The following is a 20,897-nucleotide window of genomic DNA, read 5'->3' on the forward strand; positions in this document are numbered from 1 at the left end:
GTGCCTTTAATAGCATTATATAAGTCGCTTCAGTTTCAGATGATAAAAAAAACCCCAGTAGGTTGTTACCAAAACCTGCCTGCAATGTTCTGGGAAGGTTAGTGGACATATATTAGGGAACATTCAGTGTTTTGCTTCTTGTCTGACTCTCATTGCTCCTCCAGTGACCACCAACGACTGCCTCAAGGCTCTTGGTATCCGGGATGCCACATGCGTGGTCCATTACGGGTTCCCCAGTTCCCCCAAGCTGTTCGGCCGACGCCTCTTCTGCATGTCGGAGAACTTCAGAAGCCTTCCAGACACGGTGATTTGCTTTATGCTCATCCCTGTAGTTGAGTGTGATGTAGTGCTGGGCGGTATGACCTAAAATTTATCGTAACTCCGGTTCTCTGAAACATCGAGTGAAGAGATCCACCTATGGGAAGGGCATCCAACTGCACCAAGTATATACATACATACCCAGGCAGGAATATAAATGTATGCTTGGTGACAGGAATGCGCGTAGCATGCCGGCCCACTCACCCCCTGTTCTTTAACTGTGCACAACAGCAAAACACCCCGTTCTTTTCTTTCCTGAACTGGAAAGAAAAAGGAGGGTAACAGGGAAGGGCTAAAAAGACCTCAACCCCAAAACAGAATGTGTTACTGAAGTTCTGGTGACGTCCAGCCGGTAGTAACGCACAAACATATGGGGAGAAGCCCAACTGGCAGCGGAGCAGATGTCCTGCAGTGACACTCCCCTAAACAAAGCCCAAGAAGCAGATAAGCCTCTCATGGAATGAGCTCTGATGTCTCCCGGGGGCTGCACTCCTTTCGATTCATATGCCAAAGCTATAGCATCCACAAGCCAATGTGAGAGGCGTTGCTTAGATATGGGACTCCTTCTATGAAGGGGCGTCTATAAAATAAAGAGCTGGTCGCTCTTCCGGAAAGCACTGGTCCTGGCCATATATGTCTGTAAGGCACGGAGAGGACACAGAGCATTCAGCCTCTGATCCTCCGTGGAGGAAAAAGGTGGAGGGTGAAAAGCAGACAGCTCTAACACGATGTGAACGCAGGGAAGCATTTGGACACAAAAGCCGGATTAGGATTTAGGCAAACCTTATCTCCACTAAGAGAGAATTTAGTGCACAAAGAATTAACTGAGAGTGCATGAAGCTCACTGACATGTTTAGCTGATGCCAAGGCCAAGAGCAACGCTGTCTTGAAAGACAGCAGCTTTAGAGAAATACTCCCCAGAGGCTCAAAAGGATATTGAGACAGAGCCTCCAGCACCATGGAGTGGTCCCATTCAGGAACAGTGCTCCTGATAACTGGCAAGGAGCGATGGGCACCTTTCATAAATCTGTGGATTAAAGGATGCTGCCCGACCGTTTAGCCCTCAAAGCCCACATGACAAGCAGAAATCGACGCCAGGTAGACCTTGATTGTGGAAAAGGACCTGCCTTTATCCATAAGGTCTTGAAGGAAACAAAAAGAATCAGGAACTGAGCACTGATATGATGTGAGACCGCGCCCATCACACCCCCCTTCAAACATATGCCACTTACAGCCATATAAGGGCCGTGTAGAAACGGCCCTGGCATTCTTTATAGAAGCAACCACACACGGGGAAAGCCCTAGTGAGCTTAGGTTTGTCCTCTCACGGGCGCACGACAGGAAAACCCGTCTGCTCCACACCAAACACTTGTGAGCTAGAGCGTGAAGAGCGACGAGCGCACGCCGCCCTGCTGGTTGATGTAAGCCACTGCCGTGGTATTGTCGCAGCGTACGAGCACATGATGTCCCTGCAGGCGAGGCAGAAAATAATTCAGAGCTTTCCATATGGTCAAAAGCTCTAAATAATTTGTGCGCTGAGCGTAGTTTGCTCGGCCACAAACTTCTCACTGTTCTGTCCTCCTGGGTGGCACCCCAGCCTGTTAAGTCCATGCTCTTCCAGTGGCGCAAAGCTGCCGAGCAGGCGCTGTTACAGAGCGGCAAAGGTTGCGGAAATGTAGTGACAAAACCCATTTCATGAACGCTCTCATTCTCAGGAGTCCCAGGGGCAAAACCTGGATAGACGAAGCCATAAGACCCTGCAGTCTGAGACATTTGCGATACTGCACTTTCGCTCTCTCTCTGAACTGCGACAGACAGTTCATCAGAGAGACAACGCTCTTGAGAGACGCGCTCGCATGGAGACTAAGGGTGTACTCACACTAGGCACGGTTGCCATGAACCGGGCCCGAGTACGATTGTCCCCCCTCCCCACTCCCCCTCTGGCCTGCACTCACATAGGGTTTCAGCATTCGTGCCGGAGCACGCTTACGTCATTATGGTGCGACGGTTTCGGTATAAACAGGAAGAGCGGCGCTCTCACTGAACACAATGGAGTCCATCGCTCTGTTTACTTTGTGGATAATTTTGAGTCGTTTGGTCCACGGTGGTCCACAGCCCTCTCACAGCCTGTTGTTAAACAGATCTATCGCCTTTGTGGCACGAACATTTTGACGTCACGCGTCCTGTTCTGTGCTCCAGCACGGTTAGCGCTCACACTGCATGCGAACCGCGCCCGAGTCCAACTGAACCGTGCTCTGGCCCACCTCTTCCAAGCGGGCCAGGGTCGGCTAATCGAGCCGCGCCCGGGCACGGTTCGGAGCACTAACACTAGTCAAACAAACCGCGCTTTGGTGGTCAAACGCACTCGGGCACGGTTCAAACTGGCTAGTGTGAGTACACCCTAAGTTCAGCTCCAAGCCCAGAAAAATCACAATATGAACCTGAGAGAAGTGATGTATGTGAGCACACGGCAGGTGTCCTGCAAAACTTTCTCCTTCGATTCAGCTATAATAAGCCAATCGTCTATGTATGTCAAAATCCGCAGATCTGACAACAGAGTCCTGCAACGGGTCGGGTACCCGCATAAAAATGGCTAAAACGGGTGGATTGTGACATTCCTAAAATTCACGGGCGGGGATGCGGGCGGATAATGAACTTCTTGCAGGCGGGTAGCGAATGAAAAATATGTGCAATATGTCTAAATTACCATTACACATACGCAAATATGTGTTTTAGTCAGGCCATCCTTAAAAATATTCTTGTTTGCCGTAACCCAACCGACCCTGTCAATTTTAGGACCGACCCAATAAAAAAAATTCTTTTAAATAAAAACCCGTGGCGTCATCTATGATTATAAGAGCTGTAGGCTATATGCGAAATTAAACCGAAATCGCCACACTCAGGGCCACAAACCTATAATTAAAACTTTCACAGAGATCTCAAACAGGCATTTAAAACACCAAATATTAAGAATTGGCATATCACGCAAAATAATATTCGATGATTGATCGAAAATCATATCTCTCCCCCCACATGCTCACCGGCAACGCTCCGACATTAAATTTCTCTGTACTGTAGGGCAGGCTAATAGGCCTATGTGTTGTAACCCTGTCATTAAAAAACGATTTAGTTTCATATTCATGTTTAAATAAAATAAGCGATTGCTTATGATTGATTATATGAAAAGTGAAAAGCATGAATAAGATAAGATGATCCCGAATATCGGGAGACAAATTGAGTGGGCAGACATGATTTTGACCACTTGTATAAAGCCTTTCTTTAAAGTGAATTTCGTTTTGTATTAATTGTATCTTAATTTTAATCAATGTTTCATCAACCAATTTCCTGGATTTAATAAATACGAGGTAAATATAGCAGGCAATATAATCAGGACACGGAGGCGCTGGCGCATGGAGCTCGTCTCTTAAATGAACCGAAACTCAGCGTGTAAGGTAGGCCTACTTGCCTCACAGACCTGAGAAATAGAAAGCATGAAATGTGTACTTTTAAACAAAACAATTCAAAACGAAAGAAAACAGACTGCTCTCTGCTTATGTAGGCTAATCCGTATGAAATGTGAATTTCTCTCTGGTGCGTTCACTACTGCGAAGATCGCGAGTCGAGATCGTCAACTTCATCTTTGACACAGAAAACACTTGTTTATTAATAAACAATTGAAATGTCTCCTTGATATATTTGATATATTAATAATCATTACTTTTCCCAGTTCTTTGTGACAGCTTTTAGGTGCGTTATTGGCAGTGCACCCTTGGGCTACATGTCATGAAATGTACTTCACTAACGCTCAATAGATTTTAGCTTGTGTGTGATTTATCACGGGTCGGGTAACGGGCCAAATATTAACGGGTCTGGGCGGGTGCGGATTTAATTTTGATATCACGGGTGACGGGTCGGATCTGGTGCTGAACTTTGCGGGTACGGGCGGGGGCGGGTCTCCAAAAATGGACCCGTGCAGGACTCTGTCTGACAATCTCAGCGGAGCTAAACCCGCCTCCGCACACAGAAAAAAAGACAGAGGGCCTCTTGAAACTTGACATAACTTGAAGGCCTCATCCTCCTCCTTGTCATCGCATCGTTGTTGCATTAAAGGTGAACTAAGTAACTTGTTTTACCTTAACTGAACAGCTTCGGAGTCATTGGAATGGTTATATGACTTATTTCGGGTTGAATGGTGGTCGTTTCGCACCCCCCTGGTGCCCGTGAGCGGAAAATACGCACTTGCAACTTTGAGCCGGCGGGCCGGCGGGCCGCCGGCCGCTGCGTCAGGAAGTCTCGCGTGATATCAGGTCTCGCGATGTAAACAATTGCTTTACGGCCAAAAGAAATCTGCTAAAATGCTGTCATTATTGCGCTCCCTCACGCTGTCCGAACCCGAATGAAGAAGACGTTTTAAAGAACGTCCCATCTGCTTTGATGTCGTTGATCTATAGCCTCTGGTGTCTGAGAATCACCAACGAGTTTTTACGACAGTGTTGTCAAATATCTATTCCGAAGCTGTGGGGGGAGCTCTAGAGAGAAACCTGCGAGCAAAAAGCGAGAATACAGCGAAGAAGTCCCGAAGCTACTGAGTGCTGCTTTAATGCTACCTGGGCGCCCGTCTTCTCACTGTCAGGGAGACGCGACAGGTTAAACCAGAGCGCACGCTCTCCCGCTGCAGAAAATGCCATGAAGTACCTGCAGGCTTAAACGGCCTAAAGGGCATTACGGAGGACGAGTTCATTAACAGTTAAAGCCTCCTTCCACAGGGTTGGTGAGGGAGTTCCTTTGTCCAACTGTTGCCCTAAATCCTCCAGAATCTCCGCCTGTTAAGCGGAGAGGAGGGAGGAGACATTAAGTGCCCTAACAGCCAAGGCCGCGGACTTGTAAGCGGCCTGGTGCACTGAGGCAGAAAAACGGTCCATCTTGTTGGGCAAAACCGGCTTCGGGGGAGCGAGCAGCCCGCCCTAGGCGGGGTTAAGGTGCCTGGTGATAGAAGGCTCGATGGCGGGGGGATCACCCATGCGGAGAGCCGCCATGTCCTTTACCTCGAGGCCTGCGAGACCGTGTTTTAGATTGAGCAGGTCGCTCCAGTTGTTCCTCATGTGCTTTGCACACGCTGGGAGGACGGGGAAGAGTTGTTTCCTGCATTGTGTTCCGGCAACTTCCAGATGGCGGCACAGGACTTTCTTCGGCAGCAAAAGGCAATGGCTGCAATTCTCCGGGTTCCCCAAAGTCTCTTCAAAGTGCTTGAGAGAAATCCGTGGTGGGCAGCAGTGGAAAAGGGGAGCAGGTGAAAAAATAAGAAGAGCGTGGGCGGCTCACGATGCAAACACAGTTAAACTGGCTGAATAAAGACTGTCACGTCCGGCGGATGCAGATCTAGCGATATGTCCTCCTGAAGACACGTAAGTAAGCAGCGTAAAATCCATCCGAGCTCAATCTGTGTGGAGATCGTGAGAAGCGAATGTCAACTGGAGAACAGCAGCGCTATATGCCCTCAGGTAAGGGGGTGGGTCCTTACCTGGCATTGCCTGCGCGCTTCTGTCTGTCTAGCCAGACTTGGTGTAATTGGATGCTTCTGCAGAGGTCAGGTACGGATGCCCTTCCCATAGGTGGATCTCGAACACGAGATGATGAAAGAGAACACCCGCGATGCGTTTTGACTTTGAAATGTGCAGTGCTCATGTTTAATCAACGATGTCAAAGCCTTTTGGAAAATCTATTTCTGGCGGGCAGTGTTGATATTGTGAACCAGTGTGTGGGAAACACTGTTATATAATTTGACAGCTATCAATTATAGTTTAACCTCTCCATCTTCACCATCACATTTAGTAACAAAATACAGCTGTGCATCACCAGTGCAACAGTAGCTACGTTTACATGGAAACCTTTTGGTTCATTCGGAACGAAATCAATCCGATTGATGAATCCGAACACAGTGACATAACTTGAACGATAAATAAAGTAATCGGGTTGATGTGCGCGTTTACATGTCACAAGCTTTGAATCAGATTTGATCTTTAGACATGCGCAGTTACGCACAGTGCTCTAGACGATTCCCACCGTTCCAAGATGCGCACTCAAAAACCTGCTCAATCAAGTCATTATTGAGTGACTTGCGACCATCTAGTCTTTCAACTACTTTTTCTTCCTTCAAAATATTCAACAACAATGTAGTTTCTGCTACAGACCAATTATGCTTTCCCGCACGCCATCTTTACTTCAACAACAACCGCGCGTCATACATCATTACGCCATTTCTCATCACTGCACATGTGGAGTCCCAAATCTCATTCGGATCGAGCTCCATCAGATCGATTAAGGTGTTTACATGAAGGCTTTTTCAGTCTGATTGAGCCGTCAATCCGATTGCTAATGGATTATTTAGTTGCATATAAACGTAGCCAGTGAAAAGGGACCCTCATAAACAGTGTCGCGCCGCGTTCCCAATGTTGTTTAAGCATCATACACCAGTATTGCGGTATATAAAAAATTTATATCATAACAAAAATAAACACCGGTATTTGGTATGAACCGGTATCCCGCCCAGCACTACTGTGATGTAACTGGCGTGTGTGCAGGATCACGGCGAGAGCTTTGGTTTATGCTCGTTCCTGCAGTTTGAGTGTGATGGTGATGTAACTGGTGTGTGTACAGGATCACGGGGAGAGCTGGTGTCCGGCGGCTCAGTCTGTGCTGCTGCTGTCGGAGCTGAACGCCCGGCACGTGTGTGGTGTCCTACGGTACCTGAGAAGAGCCGGCGCTCGCCTGCCCCCCGAGCTGCTGCAGTTCGCCCTCGGTGTCCAGCAGGCCAAGGAGGAGCAGAAGACCCAGCGCCCGCTCTGCTGCGCGCTCAAGAGCTTCGGCTTCTGCAGGTCTACCTCACACACCTGCACTGCACAGTCACAGAACTCATGTAACTCAAGACACATCACAGAACTCGTGTAACTCAACATACATCACAGAACTCATGTAACTCAACATACATCACAGAACTTGTGTAACTCAAGACACATCACAGAACTCGTGTAACTCAACACATCACAGAACTCGTGTAACTCAACATACATCACAGAACTTGTGTAACTCAACATACATCACAGAACTCATGTAACTCAACACACATCACAGAACTCGTGTAACTCAACATACATCACAGAACTCGTGTAACTCAACACGCATCACAGAACTCGTGTAACTCAACACGCATCACAGAACTCGTGTAACTCAAGACACATCACAGAACTCGTGTAACTCAAGACACATCACAGAACTCATGTAACTCAAGACACATCACAGAACTCGTGTAACTCAACACGCATCACAGAACTCATGTAACTCAACACGCATCACAGAACTCATGTAACTCAACACGCATCACAGAACTCATGTAACTCAAGACACATCACAGAACTCGTGTAACTCAACACACATCACAGAACTCGTGTAACTCAACACGCATCACAGAACTCGTGTAACTCAACACACATCACAGAACTCATGTAACTCAACACGCATCACAGAACTCATGTAACTCAACACGCATCACAGAACTCATGTAACTCAACATACATCACAGAACTCGTGTAACTCAACACATCACAGAACTCATGTAACTCAACACATCACAGAACTCATGTAACTCAACACATCACAGAACTCATGTAACTCAAGACACATCACAGAACTCATGTAACTCAAGACACATCACAGAACTCGTGTAACTCAACACATCACAGAACTCGTGTAACTCAACACATCACAGAACTCGTGTAACTCAACATACATCACAGAACTCGTGTAACTCAACACACATCACAGAACTCGTGTAACTCAACACATCACAGAACTCATGTAACTCAACACACATCACAGAACTCGTGTAACTCAACACATCACAGAACTCGTGTAACTCAACATACATCACAGAACTCATGTAACTCAAGACACATCACAGAACTCATGTAACTCAACACATCACAGAACTCGTGTAACTCAACACACATCACAGAACTCGTGTAACTCAACACACATCACAGAACTCATGTAACTCAACACATCACAGAACTCATGTAACTCAACAGGCATCACAGAACTCGTGTAACTCAACACGCATCACAGAACTCGTGTAACTCAACACACATCACAGAACTCGTGTAACTCAACACACATCACAGAACTCGTGTAACTCAACACGCATCACAGAACTCGTGTAACTCAACACGCATCACAGAACTCGTGTAACTCAACATACATCACAGAACTCGTGTAACTCAACATACATCACAGAACTCGTGTAACTCAACACGCATCACAGAACTCGTGTAACTCAACACATCACAGAACTCGTGTAACTCAACATACATCACAGAACTCGTGTAACTCAACATACATCACAGAACTCGTGTAACTCAACACATCACAGAACTCATGTAACTCAACACATCACAGAACTCGTGTAACTCAACACACATCACAGAACTCGTGTAACTCAACACGCATCACAGAACTCATGTAACTCAACATACATCACAGAACTCGTGTAACTCAACACATCACAGAACTCGTGTAACTCAACATACATCACAGAACTCGTGTAACTCAACATACATCACAGAACTCGTGTAACTCAACACATCACAGAACTCGTGTAACTCAACACACATCACAGAACTCATGTAACTCAACACACATCACAGAACTCGTGTAACTCAACACACATCACAGAACTCATGTAACTCAACATTCATCACAGAACTCATGTAACTCAACACATCACAGAACTCGTGTAACTCAACACACATCACAGAACTCGTGTAACTCAACACGCATCACAGAACTCATGTAACTCAACACATCACAGAACTCGTGTAACTCAACATTCATCACAGAACTCATGTAACTCAACATTCATCACAGAACTCATGTAACTCAACACATCACAGAACTCGTGTAACTCAACACACATCACAGAACTCGTGTAACTCAACACATCACAGAACTCGTGTAACTCAACACGCATCACAGAACTCATGTAACTCAACATACATCACAGAACTCGTGTAACTCAACACATCACAGAACTCGTGTAACTCAACACACATCACAGAACTCGTGTAACTCAACACGCATCACAGAACTCATGTAACTCAACATACATCACAGAACTCGTGTAACTCAACACATCACAGAACTCGTGTAACTCAACACATCACAGAACTCGTGTAACTCAACATACATCACAGAACTCGTGTAACTCAACATACATCACAGAACTCGTGTAACTCAACATACATCACAGAACTCGTGTAACTCAACACATCACAGAACTCATGTAACTCAACATACATCACAGAACTCGTGTAACTCAACATACATCACAGAACTCATGTAACTCAACATTCATCACAGAACTCATGTAACTCAACACGCATCACAGAACTGCCTGTCTGACTGGCTAATGTGTTCCTCCTCTTTGCAGAGACAGCACAGTTTGTCCAGATAGACACATGATCAACAAATCCCTGGATCATCCAAAGCACCCGGACTCTGGCACTGTAATGGTCAGTTCAAAGCAGACCATCATAAGAAATGTCTGGTTTCTGATGGAATAGTGGAATTCAGTCATTGAAACTTTGAAACGGTATTTATTATGGAATGTGGAATGTCACGGAATTTGGCAAATCAGAAGTAGGGCTGTAGAACTCATCACATCCAAACTGCGATATGCGTTTAGTGTCTGATTTATTAAACCAAAAAAAAAACGCATCCAATACAGTCAGAATCTCAAAGCACTTCATCTCAAAGCACTTCATCTCAAACCAGCAAAACAAAAGTTCAGCTGAAATTGAAGAAATTGACAATTATATTACTGTTGTAGAGTGAAGGCATAAGTCATTCATCATAATAATAATAAATACAATTTATTAAAGCATTCTTTTTAAGGAATATCACACAGTCAAGAGATTTTTTTCATCAATGTTTTAAATGATTTATTCAGTAAACTTCTCTTGTACAGCACTAATTGACACGAATAAAGGTAAAGGAAATCAAAAGTAAAAGAATAGAGGTAACACTTTCATTTGTTATCATTATGTAATGTATTAATTAACATAAAATAACATTAACAAAGATGAATAAATACTGTATTGCTCATTTTTAGTTAATAAAAATCCAGTTGTTCATTGTTAATTTTCACAGTGCATAACTAATGTTAAACTTTAATTTTTTTGAAAATAACATTTACAGCATAAATGCAGTAGAAGTGCAGTTCATTATTAGCTCATGTTTGTTAACCAATGAAACCTTATTGTAAAGTGTCACCAGAATTGCTATATTTTCACTTAATTACATGTTACGATTAAATTGTTTAATTAGGTTTTATGAAGTCATTTGATTACCTCAGGTTTTAAAACATTTGAATTAAATCGTAAAAAACACATTGAATAGAGACACGAAAAATTGAATTGAATTGAATTAAAAACCAAATTCAAAACTTTTGAAATAAAGTTTTAGACGTTTAGACATTTGACGTGCTTTTTGATGATTCAGTTTAATTTTGATAATAAAAATTGAAAAAAGAATTTGGGAAAAAAGAAAACATTTCACAAAAAAGCTTTGCTGTTTTTTTGATAGAACTAGAAGTGATGCTGTGACAGAAATGTATTAATTTGTGTGTGGGTTTCACCCAGTGGCTATTGTTGAGTACAGCGGCTAAACAAAATATTGCAGGAAACCCAATGTTTGTGATATCAACTTAAAATCTGGAACACAACTTGGTTAGACATGTGGCTTTGATTTTATGCCAATTTTACAGTCCAAATAGTAAAAAATGATCACTGGAACGTTTCATGATCTAAATCTCTGCTTGTCCATGTTTCAGATGGTTTTTCAGATGTTAAGGACCCCCTTGAAAATGAGATGGTACATCTCAAGGGGCTATCCAAAATAAAAGAATAAAGAATAAAGATGGACTGTTATCCTGCTTTGGCTTTGTTTGGAAATATTTCTGTTGGCAAAGCAAAAATAGAGCAGACAAATGGTCTAAAATTTTAATATTTTAATTTATTATTACCCTCAAAGTCCAGCTGTTACTCTGAGGATCAGCGTGTTTGCATTGAAGTGATTCGGTTCTGATGCATCTTGGGTGTGTTCAAACGTTGCCTATGCCTCAGATCACTGAAAACACACACTAACATCAGACAGAAGGGCACTTGCATTGCAACCTGTACGTTTCCTCAGTCTCTGTTCTTCTGACTTTGTCACGTTGCATATTTTGAGCTCATGTCATATATTTTTTAGAAGGAGTAATTATTAATTCTGGACTTTTCAGATCGATTTGAATGTTACACTTTAATTTCTGACAGCAAGTTGTTTCTTCCGAATCTCGAAAGGTTTTGCCGCTGCTGATAAAGACGGCGAGCGTGTACTCGGGGCGTATCGTGAGCCAGAGAGAGGACCGTTACGAGGCTCTGGCGGCTGCCATGAGCGCACACTACGCCGGAGAGAGACGCTGCGCTGTGGAGGTGCTGGAGGGAGAACTGTACGCCATCCAGGAGGAGAACACCTACAGCCGGTGAACACACACCTCATGTACCACATACTTTATCACACACTGACACTAATACTGCAGTTACACTGAACAAAAGTTATAAAAGATTCTGTTTCAAATAAATGCTGCTCTTTTTTGAACTTTCTAAGAATCCTGAAAAATAAAATGCATCAAGGTTTCCTAAAAAAATCCATAACTGTTTCAACATTGATAAACAGAAATGCTGCTGAAACTTCAGATTTGATCACAGGAATAAATCAGAGTTAAGAATATATTCACACAGAAAACAACCGTTTTAAATTGTAATACTTTTTCACAATATTACTGGTTTTCCTCTATTTTTGATCAGATAAGTGCAGCCTTGGTGAGCAGAAGAGACTTTCAAAAACATTAAGTCTGACCGACCCTCTTAAAGTCCCCCTGTAGTTAATAATTACATCCCTTGAAACTCGTCTTTTATCATCAAATTGACAAATTTAAATGTTTTTTCCTTGAAAGAAAATTCTTCATGTCTTAAAATATCTTGAATGTAACTCGACACCCTTGCCTCATTTAGTATGTGCGGTTCTATGAATATGCAAATGAGCCCTGCCTCCACTCACTCACTCAGCTCAGAGATCCACTGGTTGACGATCACACGTTGATCTGATTGGTTACAAGGTAGTTTGTGACGTCAGAAACACCAGCGATTTCAAAGCGTCTTTGGTTCACTGCAGTTTTAAGGAGAAAATACTCAGCAATGGTGTCGACTTATGAATTTACACATGATTTGTCTTAAAGCATATTAAAAACACTGCATAGACATATAAACAACATTAAAAGCTTGATTTTCACCACAGGGGGACTTTATCTTTTCAGTGTATGTAAATGATTAAATGATGGATGTTTATGTGAACTGATTGTTTGACTGTACGCCGGTCTCAGTGTGCGTGTGATGGAGGTGCCGGATAAAGGAGAGCAGTTGTTCAGCAGCGTCACGGCCTGCTTCATCGACGAGGGCCGCACACAGGAAGTGAAGTCACACCAGCTGCTCCAGCTTCCTGCTGAGTTCCAGGAGCTGCCGGGCCAGGCTGTGGAGATCATCCTGTGCCGAGCGCAGCCCGTCGATGGCGAGGTGGACTGGAACCCCAAGGTCTCGACAGCACAAACGCTCAATCTCTTCACAGTAGTGCTGGGCGGTTTACCGGTTCATAACGATTACCGGTCTTTATTTTTGTGATGATATTAATTTTTAATATACCGCAATACCAGTGTATGTGGCTTTAACAACGTTGGGAACGCGTCACGACACTGTTTGAGAGGGTCTTTTCACTGTTCACTGGTGATGCACAGATGTGTATCTCTGAAGGGAACTGACGGTCTTTAGAGAAGTTTCGATTTTATTTTCATTTAATCTTTCTTTATCTTTCCTGATAAAGCAGCGTTTATGAGCTGCACGTCTTTTAACCCTCTGGGCTTCTTCGTCCGAAAACGGGCGAAAACTTGAACGTTTTGAATTGTTTAATTTTTTTGCTTCATCGGATGGGGGTGAAACTTGGTGACTTTTGTTGTATTACCTATATGAACACACAAACAAATCAAGGAGATGATTCTAATATGTTAAAGGGTCGTAAAAAAAAAAGTCACACTTAGCTTCCTCCCACCCAGAAACGGGCGACATAGGAAATGAATGGGAAATACGAAAAAATAGGAAAACTCAGAGAAACTTTTGGTGGTACAAGCTATAGATCAGCCACTGTGCTGAAAAAAAGTGTACAGCAATGAAGGGGTGATACTCTAAAACATCAGGAGTGCAAATAAGACACCCTCCCCCCCCCCACACACACACCCACACACACAACACACACACACACACACACACACACACACACACACACACACACACACACACACACACACACACACACACACCCACACACACACACACACACCCACACACACACACAAACACACACACACACACACACACACACACACACACAAACACACACACACACACACACACACACACACACACACACACACACACACACACACACACAAACACACACACACACACACACACACACACACACACCCACACACACACACACACACAAACACACACACACACACACACCCACACACACAAACACACACACACACAGAGAGAAATGAACTGGTAAGACTGAAACAGCAAATTTTGCCCCAAACTATATAAAAATTATATAATCATAATAACTCCAAAACTATAGCAAGGAGAATCAAAAGGTAGGTATCGTTTGAAAGAACTCTTTTAAATTTTTTTGAAAATATAAATTACATTACATTTAGACATTGTCCTGCCAAGAAACAGCGGATAAAAGACAATATATATATATAATTTTTATTATGATTTTGCATATCTTTCTTATTTGTCAAGGAATAACTCCGGAAGGAAATAAGGTAGGAGGAAAATTCTTTTTTAGTGAAGTCCCCCTACATGTTAGCTTCATTTGGATAAAAAAATAATAATTTTTGGATAAAGGAATCAAAAGTTACAGCATTTGGAAAAGAGACAGCCTTTTTGTACAGTCTTTGACACCCCCTCATGGGCAATTTTTTCTCCATGAAGAATATCTTGTCATAAAAGCAATAGATTATGTTAATTTTGGGCTCATTTTAATTGTAATAATATGCTGTAAAAAATGAAGTGCCATTTTCAATTATCTGTGAATGTTTCATGAGCTGTATGATGTTTTTGACACATTGCAGTACATTATTTTATAGATTATGAAAAAAAAGAAATTCTATTTATCAGCAAATAACTCAGCAATACTTAAGAGTTTTTCAAAGTGGATACATTCACTGTAAAGCTCAGACTCTAAGCTTTCAAATGACATCAACTTTGTGTTAATCAAGGCAAGATTTTAGAAAAATATGGTAATGAATATTTTCGCAGCTAGGTGGCGCCTGCTGGCGGTACACTCGGTTTTAGAGGGATTACTCAGCACTCGGTAGGAGTTAATAAAAGTAATTAGATGCATTAAAAAGCTGAGATCCTAAGCTTTAAAATGATATATAATTTGTGTTGTTCCATTCAGTGGTTGCTTAGTAATTAGAATTTTTTTCTTTCCGAATGGGAATAAATCAAATAAATAAATAAAAAAGCTATAGGCCGCCTATAGGCGGTTATAGGACATGACATACATTAATAAATTTTGAAGCCACTAGATGGCGCTCTTCTCACTTGAACTTTTTTTTTTTTTAGGCCTGCACTCTATTTTGATGTGAAATGTTGCATTTATTGAAAAATAAAATAAAATAAATAAAATAAAAATATATATATTAATTCTAATGGAAAAAATAGCTCATAAAAATTATATAATTAATGCCAAGTATCATAAAAAATTCAAAAAATTCTAAATAATAATCAGAAAACATTATAGAACAAATATATATTTGATTGGTTATCCTGGGAAAAAGTAAAGTGAAATTTTAAGGCTTCGTCCGTTTTCGGGCGGGAGGAAGCTAAGTGTGACCCAATTATGAAGAAGCCCAGAGACAGCATCATTTTGTAAACAGCCTTGCATCAGTAGAAAACGTGGTTAGCACCCAGTCATGCTTGAAAACAAAAATACCGTCAAATACCGTGAAACTGGTATAATTTAGAAAAATACCGTCATATAAATGTCATATAAATGGTCATACCGCCCAGCTCTACTTCAGCACATGTTCAGTGTGAAAAGATCGTTGTGTGTGTGTGTGTGTGTTGTTCAGGTGACCAGAGCCGTGAGCCTGAAGATCAGAGGGAAGCTTCATCAGGCCAGGGTCGTGATGAGCGTGGGGAACACCGTCTGGGTCGATCCGATGGTAGGTGTTCGTCATGTTTGCTGGTCCGGTCTGAACTTCTGAAGTGTGTTCCAAAAAAATATGTACGTAGTGTGTGTGACGTCACCCGTAGTGTTTCTGAAGAGCGTTTTGAAGCCCAAAGTGGTCGTCGCCATCATTAGCTGAGGTGACGCTAACAGACAAACGGCTAGTAGTGACATCAGCGGCAATCCACCTGTCGCTCAAGTGGCCACGCCTTTAATTATGCAGAACTTTCAGGCTTAAAGATGAACTGAACTGAAAAAAAATTTTTTTTATAACGTGTTGTTTATGACAATTAAAAGTAAATTACACTAAAAAAAATTATTAAAAATATCAATATAGCTTTTTTTTAAAGCAACACAAAAATTGCGTTTGTTAGTATAAGAACGCTGGCAATTCTGATGACGTCACTGGAATGGTAGGACCTGCGAAGGTATATGGCAGCTGCAACTGCAGGTCCTATACACACGAAAATGAGTCATTTTGGTTACGTGTTTGAGCCTGTGAGGGACAGGCCAGTAGTACTGACTACCACCACAAGGAGAACGATCAGTTTCAGGCTCCTAACAGTCCAGGATCGTTTGGGGGGAGCGGCGCGCGCTGTATCGATTCGCCTCACTGATCAAGTGCAAAAGAAACTACGAGCATGCAACGCCGTTACGTTGTAAATTACACGAAATAAAAGTAATGCAGGTATGATCCAGATTGTATTTGCAATGTACATAGTCAATTATTAATGGAGCAATAGTGGTTCATGGTGTTATAAGAGGGAAATGTGGTGGGAGGTTGGAGGGCTGTAGTAGCCTGTCATGCACTCTCATTTATTGTATACAAGCACATTATGCATTTTATTAAATAGAGACTGCTTATATATGTCGTGTGCATTTAGAGAAAAATACTAAAACATGGTTGAGGTACTGTGCGTTTTAGAAAGTCAAGGCAGATAAATGGCAAATGTGATTGGACGAATTCATCCAATGGGATCGCTTGTTCAGTTAGCTGCACGCTAAAATGTTAAAATCAAAATACTCCCTGCATCAACAATGTTAATCCTGACACGATGAACATCAGCTAGCTTCAGGGTGAGTAGAGAGGGACATTGGATTCTGTTGACAGACCTGCTGACGGTTTAGTTAGCTGCCAGTAAATGCATCAATCTGTGATATCGTCGGAGTCATTATTTATTTATACAGTTTATATGGTCGGAGTGGTGGCTAGCTTGTGGAGTTTGACAAAAGTGCTTCCAACTCGTTTAGCTGCTAGCCCTTTACCTAGGTTGGATCGTTTGGTATCTAGCTTGGTTTTGTGACTCAATTTCAATGAATGCCGAGTGTGTCAGTCTCAGTTTTGTTGAACGCTATAAAGCCTGGTTTCCTTGTCAAAGGTAACGTTAGCCTGTGAAAATGTATCGTAACCCCAGCTGCCTTAATAATGCGTTTACTAGCAGCTAACTAAACCACAGCAGGGCTGTAAACAGAATCCAATGTCCCTCTCTACTCACCCTGAAGCTAGCTGATGTTCATCGTGTCAGGAAACATTGTTGATGCAGGGAGTATTTTGATTTTAACATTTTAGCGTGCAGCTAACTGAACAAGCGATCCCATTGGATGAATTCGTCCAATCACATTTGCCATTTATCTGCCTTGACTTTCTAAAACGCACAGTACCTCAACCATTAGTATTTTTCTCTAAATGCACACGACATATATAAGCAGTCTCTATTTAATAAAATGCATAATGTGCTTGTATACAATAAATGAGAGTGCATGACAGGCTACTACAGCCCTCCAACCTCCCACCACATTTCCCTCTTATAACACCATGAACCACTATTGCTCCATTAATAATTGACTATGTACATTGCAAATACAATCTGGATCATACCTGCATTACTTTTATTTCGTGTAATTTACAACGTAACGGCGTTGCATGCTCGTAGTTTCTATTGCACTTGATCAGTGAGGCGAATCGATACAGCGTGCGCTGCTCCCCCCAAACGATCCTGGACTGTAGTTGGAGCCTGAAACTGATCGTTCTCCTTGTGGTGGTAGTCAGTACTACTGGCCTGTCCCTCACAGGCTCAAACACGTAACCAAAATGACTCATTTTCGTGTGTATAGGACCTGCAGTTGCAGCTGCCATATACCTTCGCAGGTCCTACCATTCCAGTGACGTCATCAGAATTGCCAGCGTTCTTATACTAACAAACGCAATTTTTGTGTTGCTTTAAAAAAAAGCTATATTGATATTTTTAATAAATTTTTTTAGTGTAATTTACTTTTAATTGTCATAAACAACACGTTATAAAAAAAATTTTTTTTCAGTTCAGTTCATCTTTAATATAATTTAAACGGATGAATTATTTTTTAAAAATCACCCCCTCACAGTCGTCATGAAGGGCAAAATTAGCTATATAGACCAAAACCACTTTTTGCACCAAACATATTTTAAGTTGGGCATTTTAACATGGGGGTTTATGAGATTGACTCTCTTTTGCAGCCGGTCTCTAGTGGCCAGTCGATGAACTGCAGTTTAAGTCACTTGCGTGTTGGATTGAAGAGCGAGAGGAAGGTTTCCGCTTTGTTCTAGCGCTGGTTCTCTTCACACAGGTGCGCATGACGCGAGTGCCGGGTCTGAAGACCTACATCAACGAGTATAACGTCCACGCTGAGATCCTGGCCTCTGGGTTCGGCGTCAATAACCCTCAGCACCTGGACCTGCTGAAGAGGGTTTTCCAGGGAGAGCAGAACCTCATCACGCTGGATCAGCACCTGACAGACGACCGGTACGGGCAGTCTTTCCCTACAGGAAACCCACGTATAAATTAAACACACATTCAATCCAAGAGAACAGATTTTAAATCCTTTCAGCAGGCTCCTCCCCCTAGTGGCCATCTCATGTTTCACATTTTACAATTTACTGCTTTTTTATAATCAAATATTTTTCTAATCTTGACGAAACACACATCATTGGAAAGTTTTGCGATAGAAGTGATATTACAACAGAAATATGACAGAAGAACTTGTCAAATGGGGGTGTGAGTGTCACATGGTGGCTATTTTGAGTACAGCGCCTAAACAAAATCTCAAAGGAAACTCTATTTTTGTGATATTAACTTCAAATCTGGAACACAACTTAATCAATCTAATCAGATACATGGCTTCGATTTTTAATGGCAATTTTAGAGTACCAATAATTATATATTGTATGTAATTAGTTCAGAACATTTCTTTATAGTAAACACACTGTTTTACAGTAATCTGCAGTGTTTTCTTTAAACAGATCCTAACTGTAGGTCTGTATCCCAAAGCATTCATGAACAACAACTAACAAAGTTCAATATTGGCTTGAAAAGGGGGGTGGCAGTTAACAGGTTAATTAGTTTTATAGTAAAATTTCAAAATGTGTGCTTTAATTTATTCACTTGCAAGAGTTCTTGCTGCTTTATTTTAACGGAAAACTGCTGTGTCTGTAAAAACAGGTTTACAAACATCTCATTACAAATCTAGTGAAACGCTGTGATCATCATGGGTCCAACAAATGATGCGTCTGTGAAAGTAAAGCGTTCTGAAATGTGTGTTAAACTGATGGCATGTGCAGAGACGACCGATCTGATAATGAGCTGCTTGTGTGAACCGTTAAATCACAACCCTTGCAGCGGTTTCATCAGATGCGTGCCAAAAACATGAGAAGTGTAAAAATAGTTCCGGTTCATTATGAAACTGCCGGGCCACCAGAGTCGAGGAAAAACACTGGGTTTATCACTGATGTCAAGATATTCAGTCAATTAAAAGGAATATAAATATATATTTTAAGTAAAAAAAAAAAAATCATATTTTTAGGACCATTAAGGCTGCTTTACGTTGTGATTGAGAGATAAAATAAAGTGCATTAGATCAATTACTACCATTATGTATTTACTATGCTCCAAAAATGTGGAATTGTCACCAGATGAAGTAAAAGAGTAGCCTAGAAATCTAGACGCACCCTAGCGGCAGCAAAATGTATTTTGCAGCCAGGGTAGTCTAGCAACTCTCCGTTGACTTTCGAGCCGCAAAAAATTGGGTCAGGCCAATCACATCGTGTATAGAGTAGGCGGGGCGGGCTTAACATGATGACGACAGAGTTGCGACGGTTCCCTGCTACTTGAAAACAAAGAAGAGCTGCTGCTGGAGAACAGTCTTTCGAATCGGCTTTGGCCGCGACTCTGGAGGACTTGGAGTTAAGTTTTTCTTTGAGAAAGAGCAAAGAACGGCACTTAAGTCATTCTTAAAAAGGGAAGATGTGTTCGTAGTTTTGCCGGCCAGATTCAAAAGTAGAATCTATCAACGAACGTTAGCTCCGCTGGTGGGGAAACGCTCTGGTTGGTTGAAACGCTGTCCTATTGCGTGCAGAGGGAATCTGAAAGACAGCCGTTTATCCCGCCCCTCGGATTGAGCCGGGTCTATGGAGAGTTGCCAGACCTAACATCTTGATGTAGGTCTGGCTTGCCAGGCTAGTAAAAGAGGCTACTAGCATTCATATTTTTAAAAAGAGGGTTAAGACATAAGTTTTAAAGTTGCTTATCGATATAACAATATGGTGTTGTAATAAAACAAAAATGTGTGTAAGTCAGTTTTGTTCTATTTTACCTTCTAATTTTTTTTCGTTGTTTTATTTATTTTATTTTATATTGATATTGAGGTCAAACTATATTGCCAATTTACTTTATTTTACACGCTGAACCTTTATAGTTGTTTTCGAATATTTTTATATTTACATTGTGTGATTGTATTATTTGATTTTATGCTTGTGAAGCACTTTGAGTTGCATTATATGTATGAAAAGTGCAATACAAATAAATGTTAATTATTATTATTGTACTTTCGTTTTCTTATAAACACACACACACACACACACACACACACACACACACACACACACACACACATCTATTGTTGTTATCTGTAATGTGTGTTGTGTTGTCAGGAGTGAGAGCCCTGTGCTGAGCGTCTCAGAGGAGCTGATGACCAGCCGGATGAAGGATGTGGTCAGTGCCCATAATGCCCTGCACTTCATCCACAGCAGCAGCGCAGATCAGGAGCCGGCAGAGGACACCAGGCTAGTCTCTACATGCACTTCTTTTCATAGCCTCTTTACTTTATAGAAAACAATTAAAGTCCCCCTATAGTCAATAATTTTATCCTTTAAAACTATT

At 42.0% G+C, this 20,897-nt stretch overlaps 1 protein-coding gene across 1 annotated transcript in view; it reads left to right on the forward strand.

Annotated features, from left to right (window-relative positions):
* The window catches only part of tdrd12 (tudor domain containing 12), a 59,800-nt gene extending 38,917 nt beyond the window's left edge, over positions 1-20,883 (forward strand). The window contains exons 23-30 of the mRNA XM_082159638.1: positions 165-304; positions 6,976-7,193; positions 9,800-9,881; positions 11,712-11,893; positions 12,794-13,001; positions 15,608-15,700; positions 18,310-18,485; positions 20,669-20,883. Of these exons, the coding sequence (XP_082015764.1) occupies positions 165-304; positions 6,976-7,193; positions 9,800-9,881; positions 11,712-11,893; positions 12,794-13,001; positions 15,608-15,700; positions 18,310-18,485; positions 20,669-20,846 (1,277 nt within the window). The 3' untranslated portion in view covers positions 20,847-20,883. The remainder of the gene's footprint in view (positions 1-164; positions 305-6,975; positions 7,194-9,799; positions 9,882-11,711; positions 11,894-12,793; positions 13,002-15,607; positions 15,701-18,309; positions 18,486-20,668) is intronic.
* The last annotated feature ends 14 nt before the right edge of the window (positions 20,884-20,897 follow it).

Source organism: Leuciscus leuciscus (genome assembly GCF_965113295.1).
Source record: "Leuciscus leuciscus genome assembly, chromosome: 25".
Lineage (NCBI taxonomy): Eukaryota > Metazoa > Chordata > Actinopteri > Cypriniformes > Leuciscidae > Leuciscus > Leuciscus leuciscus.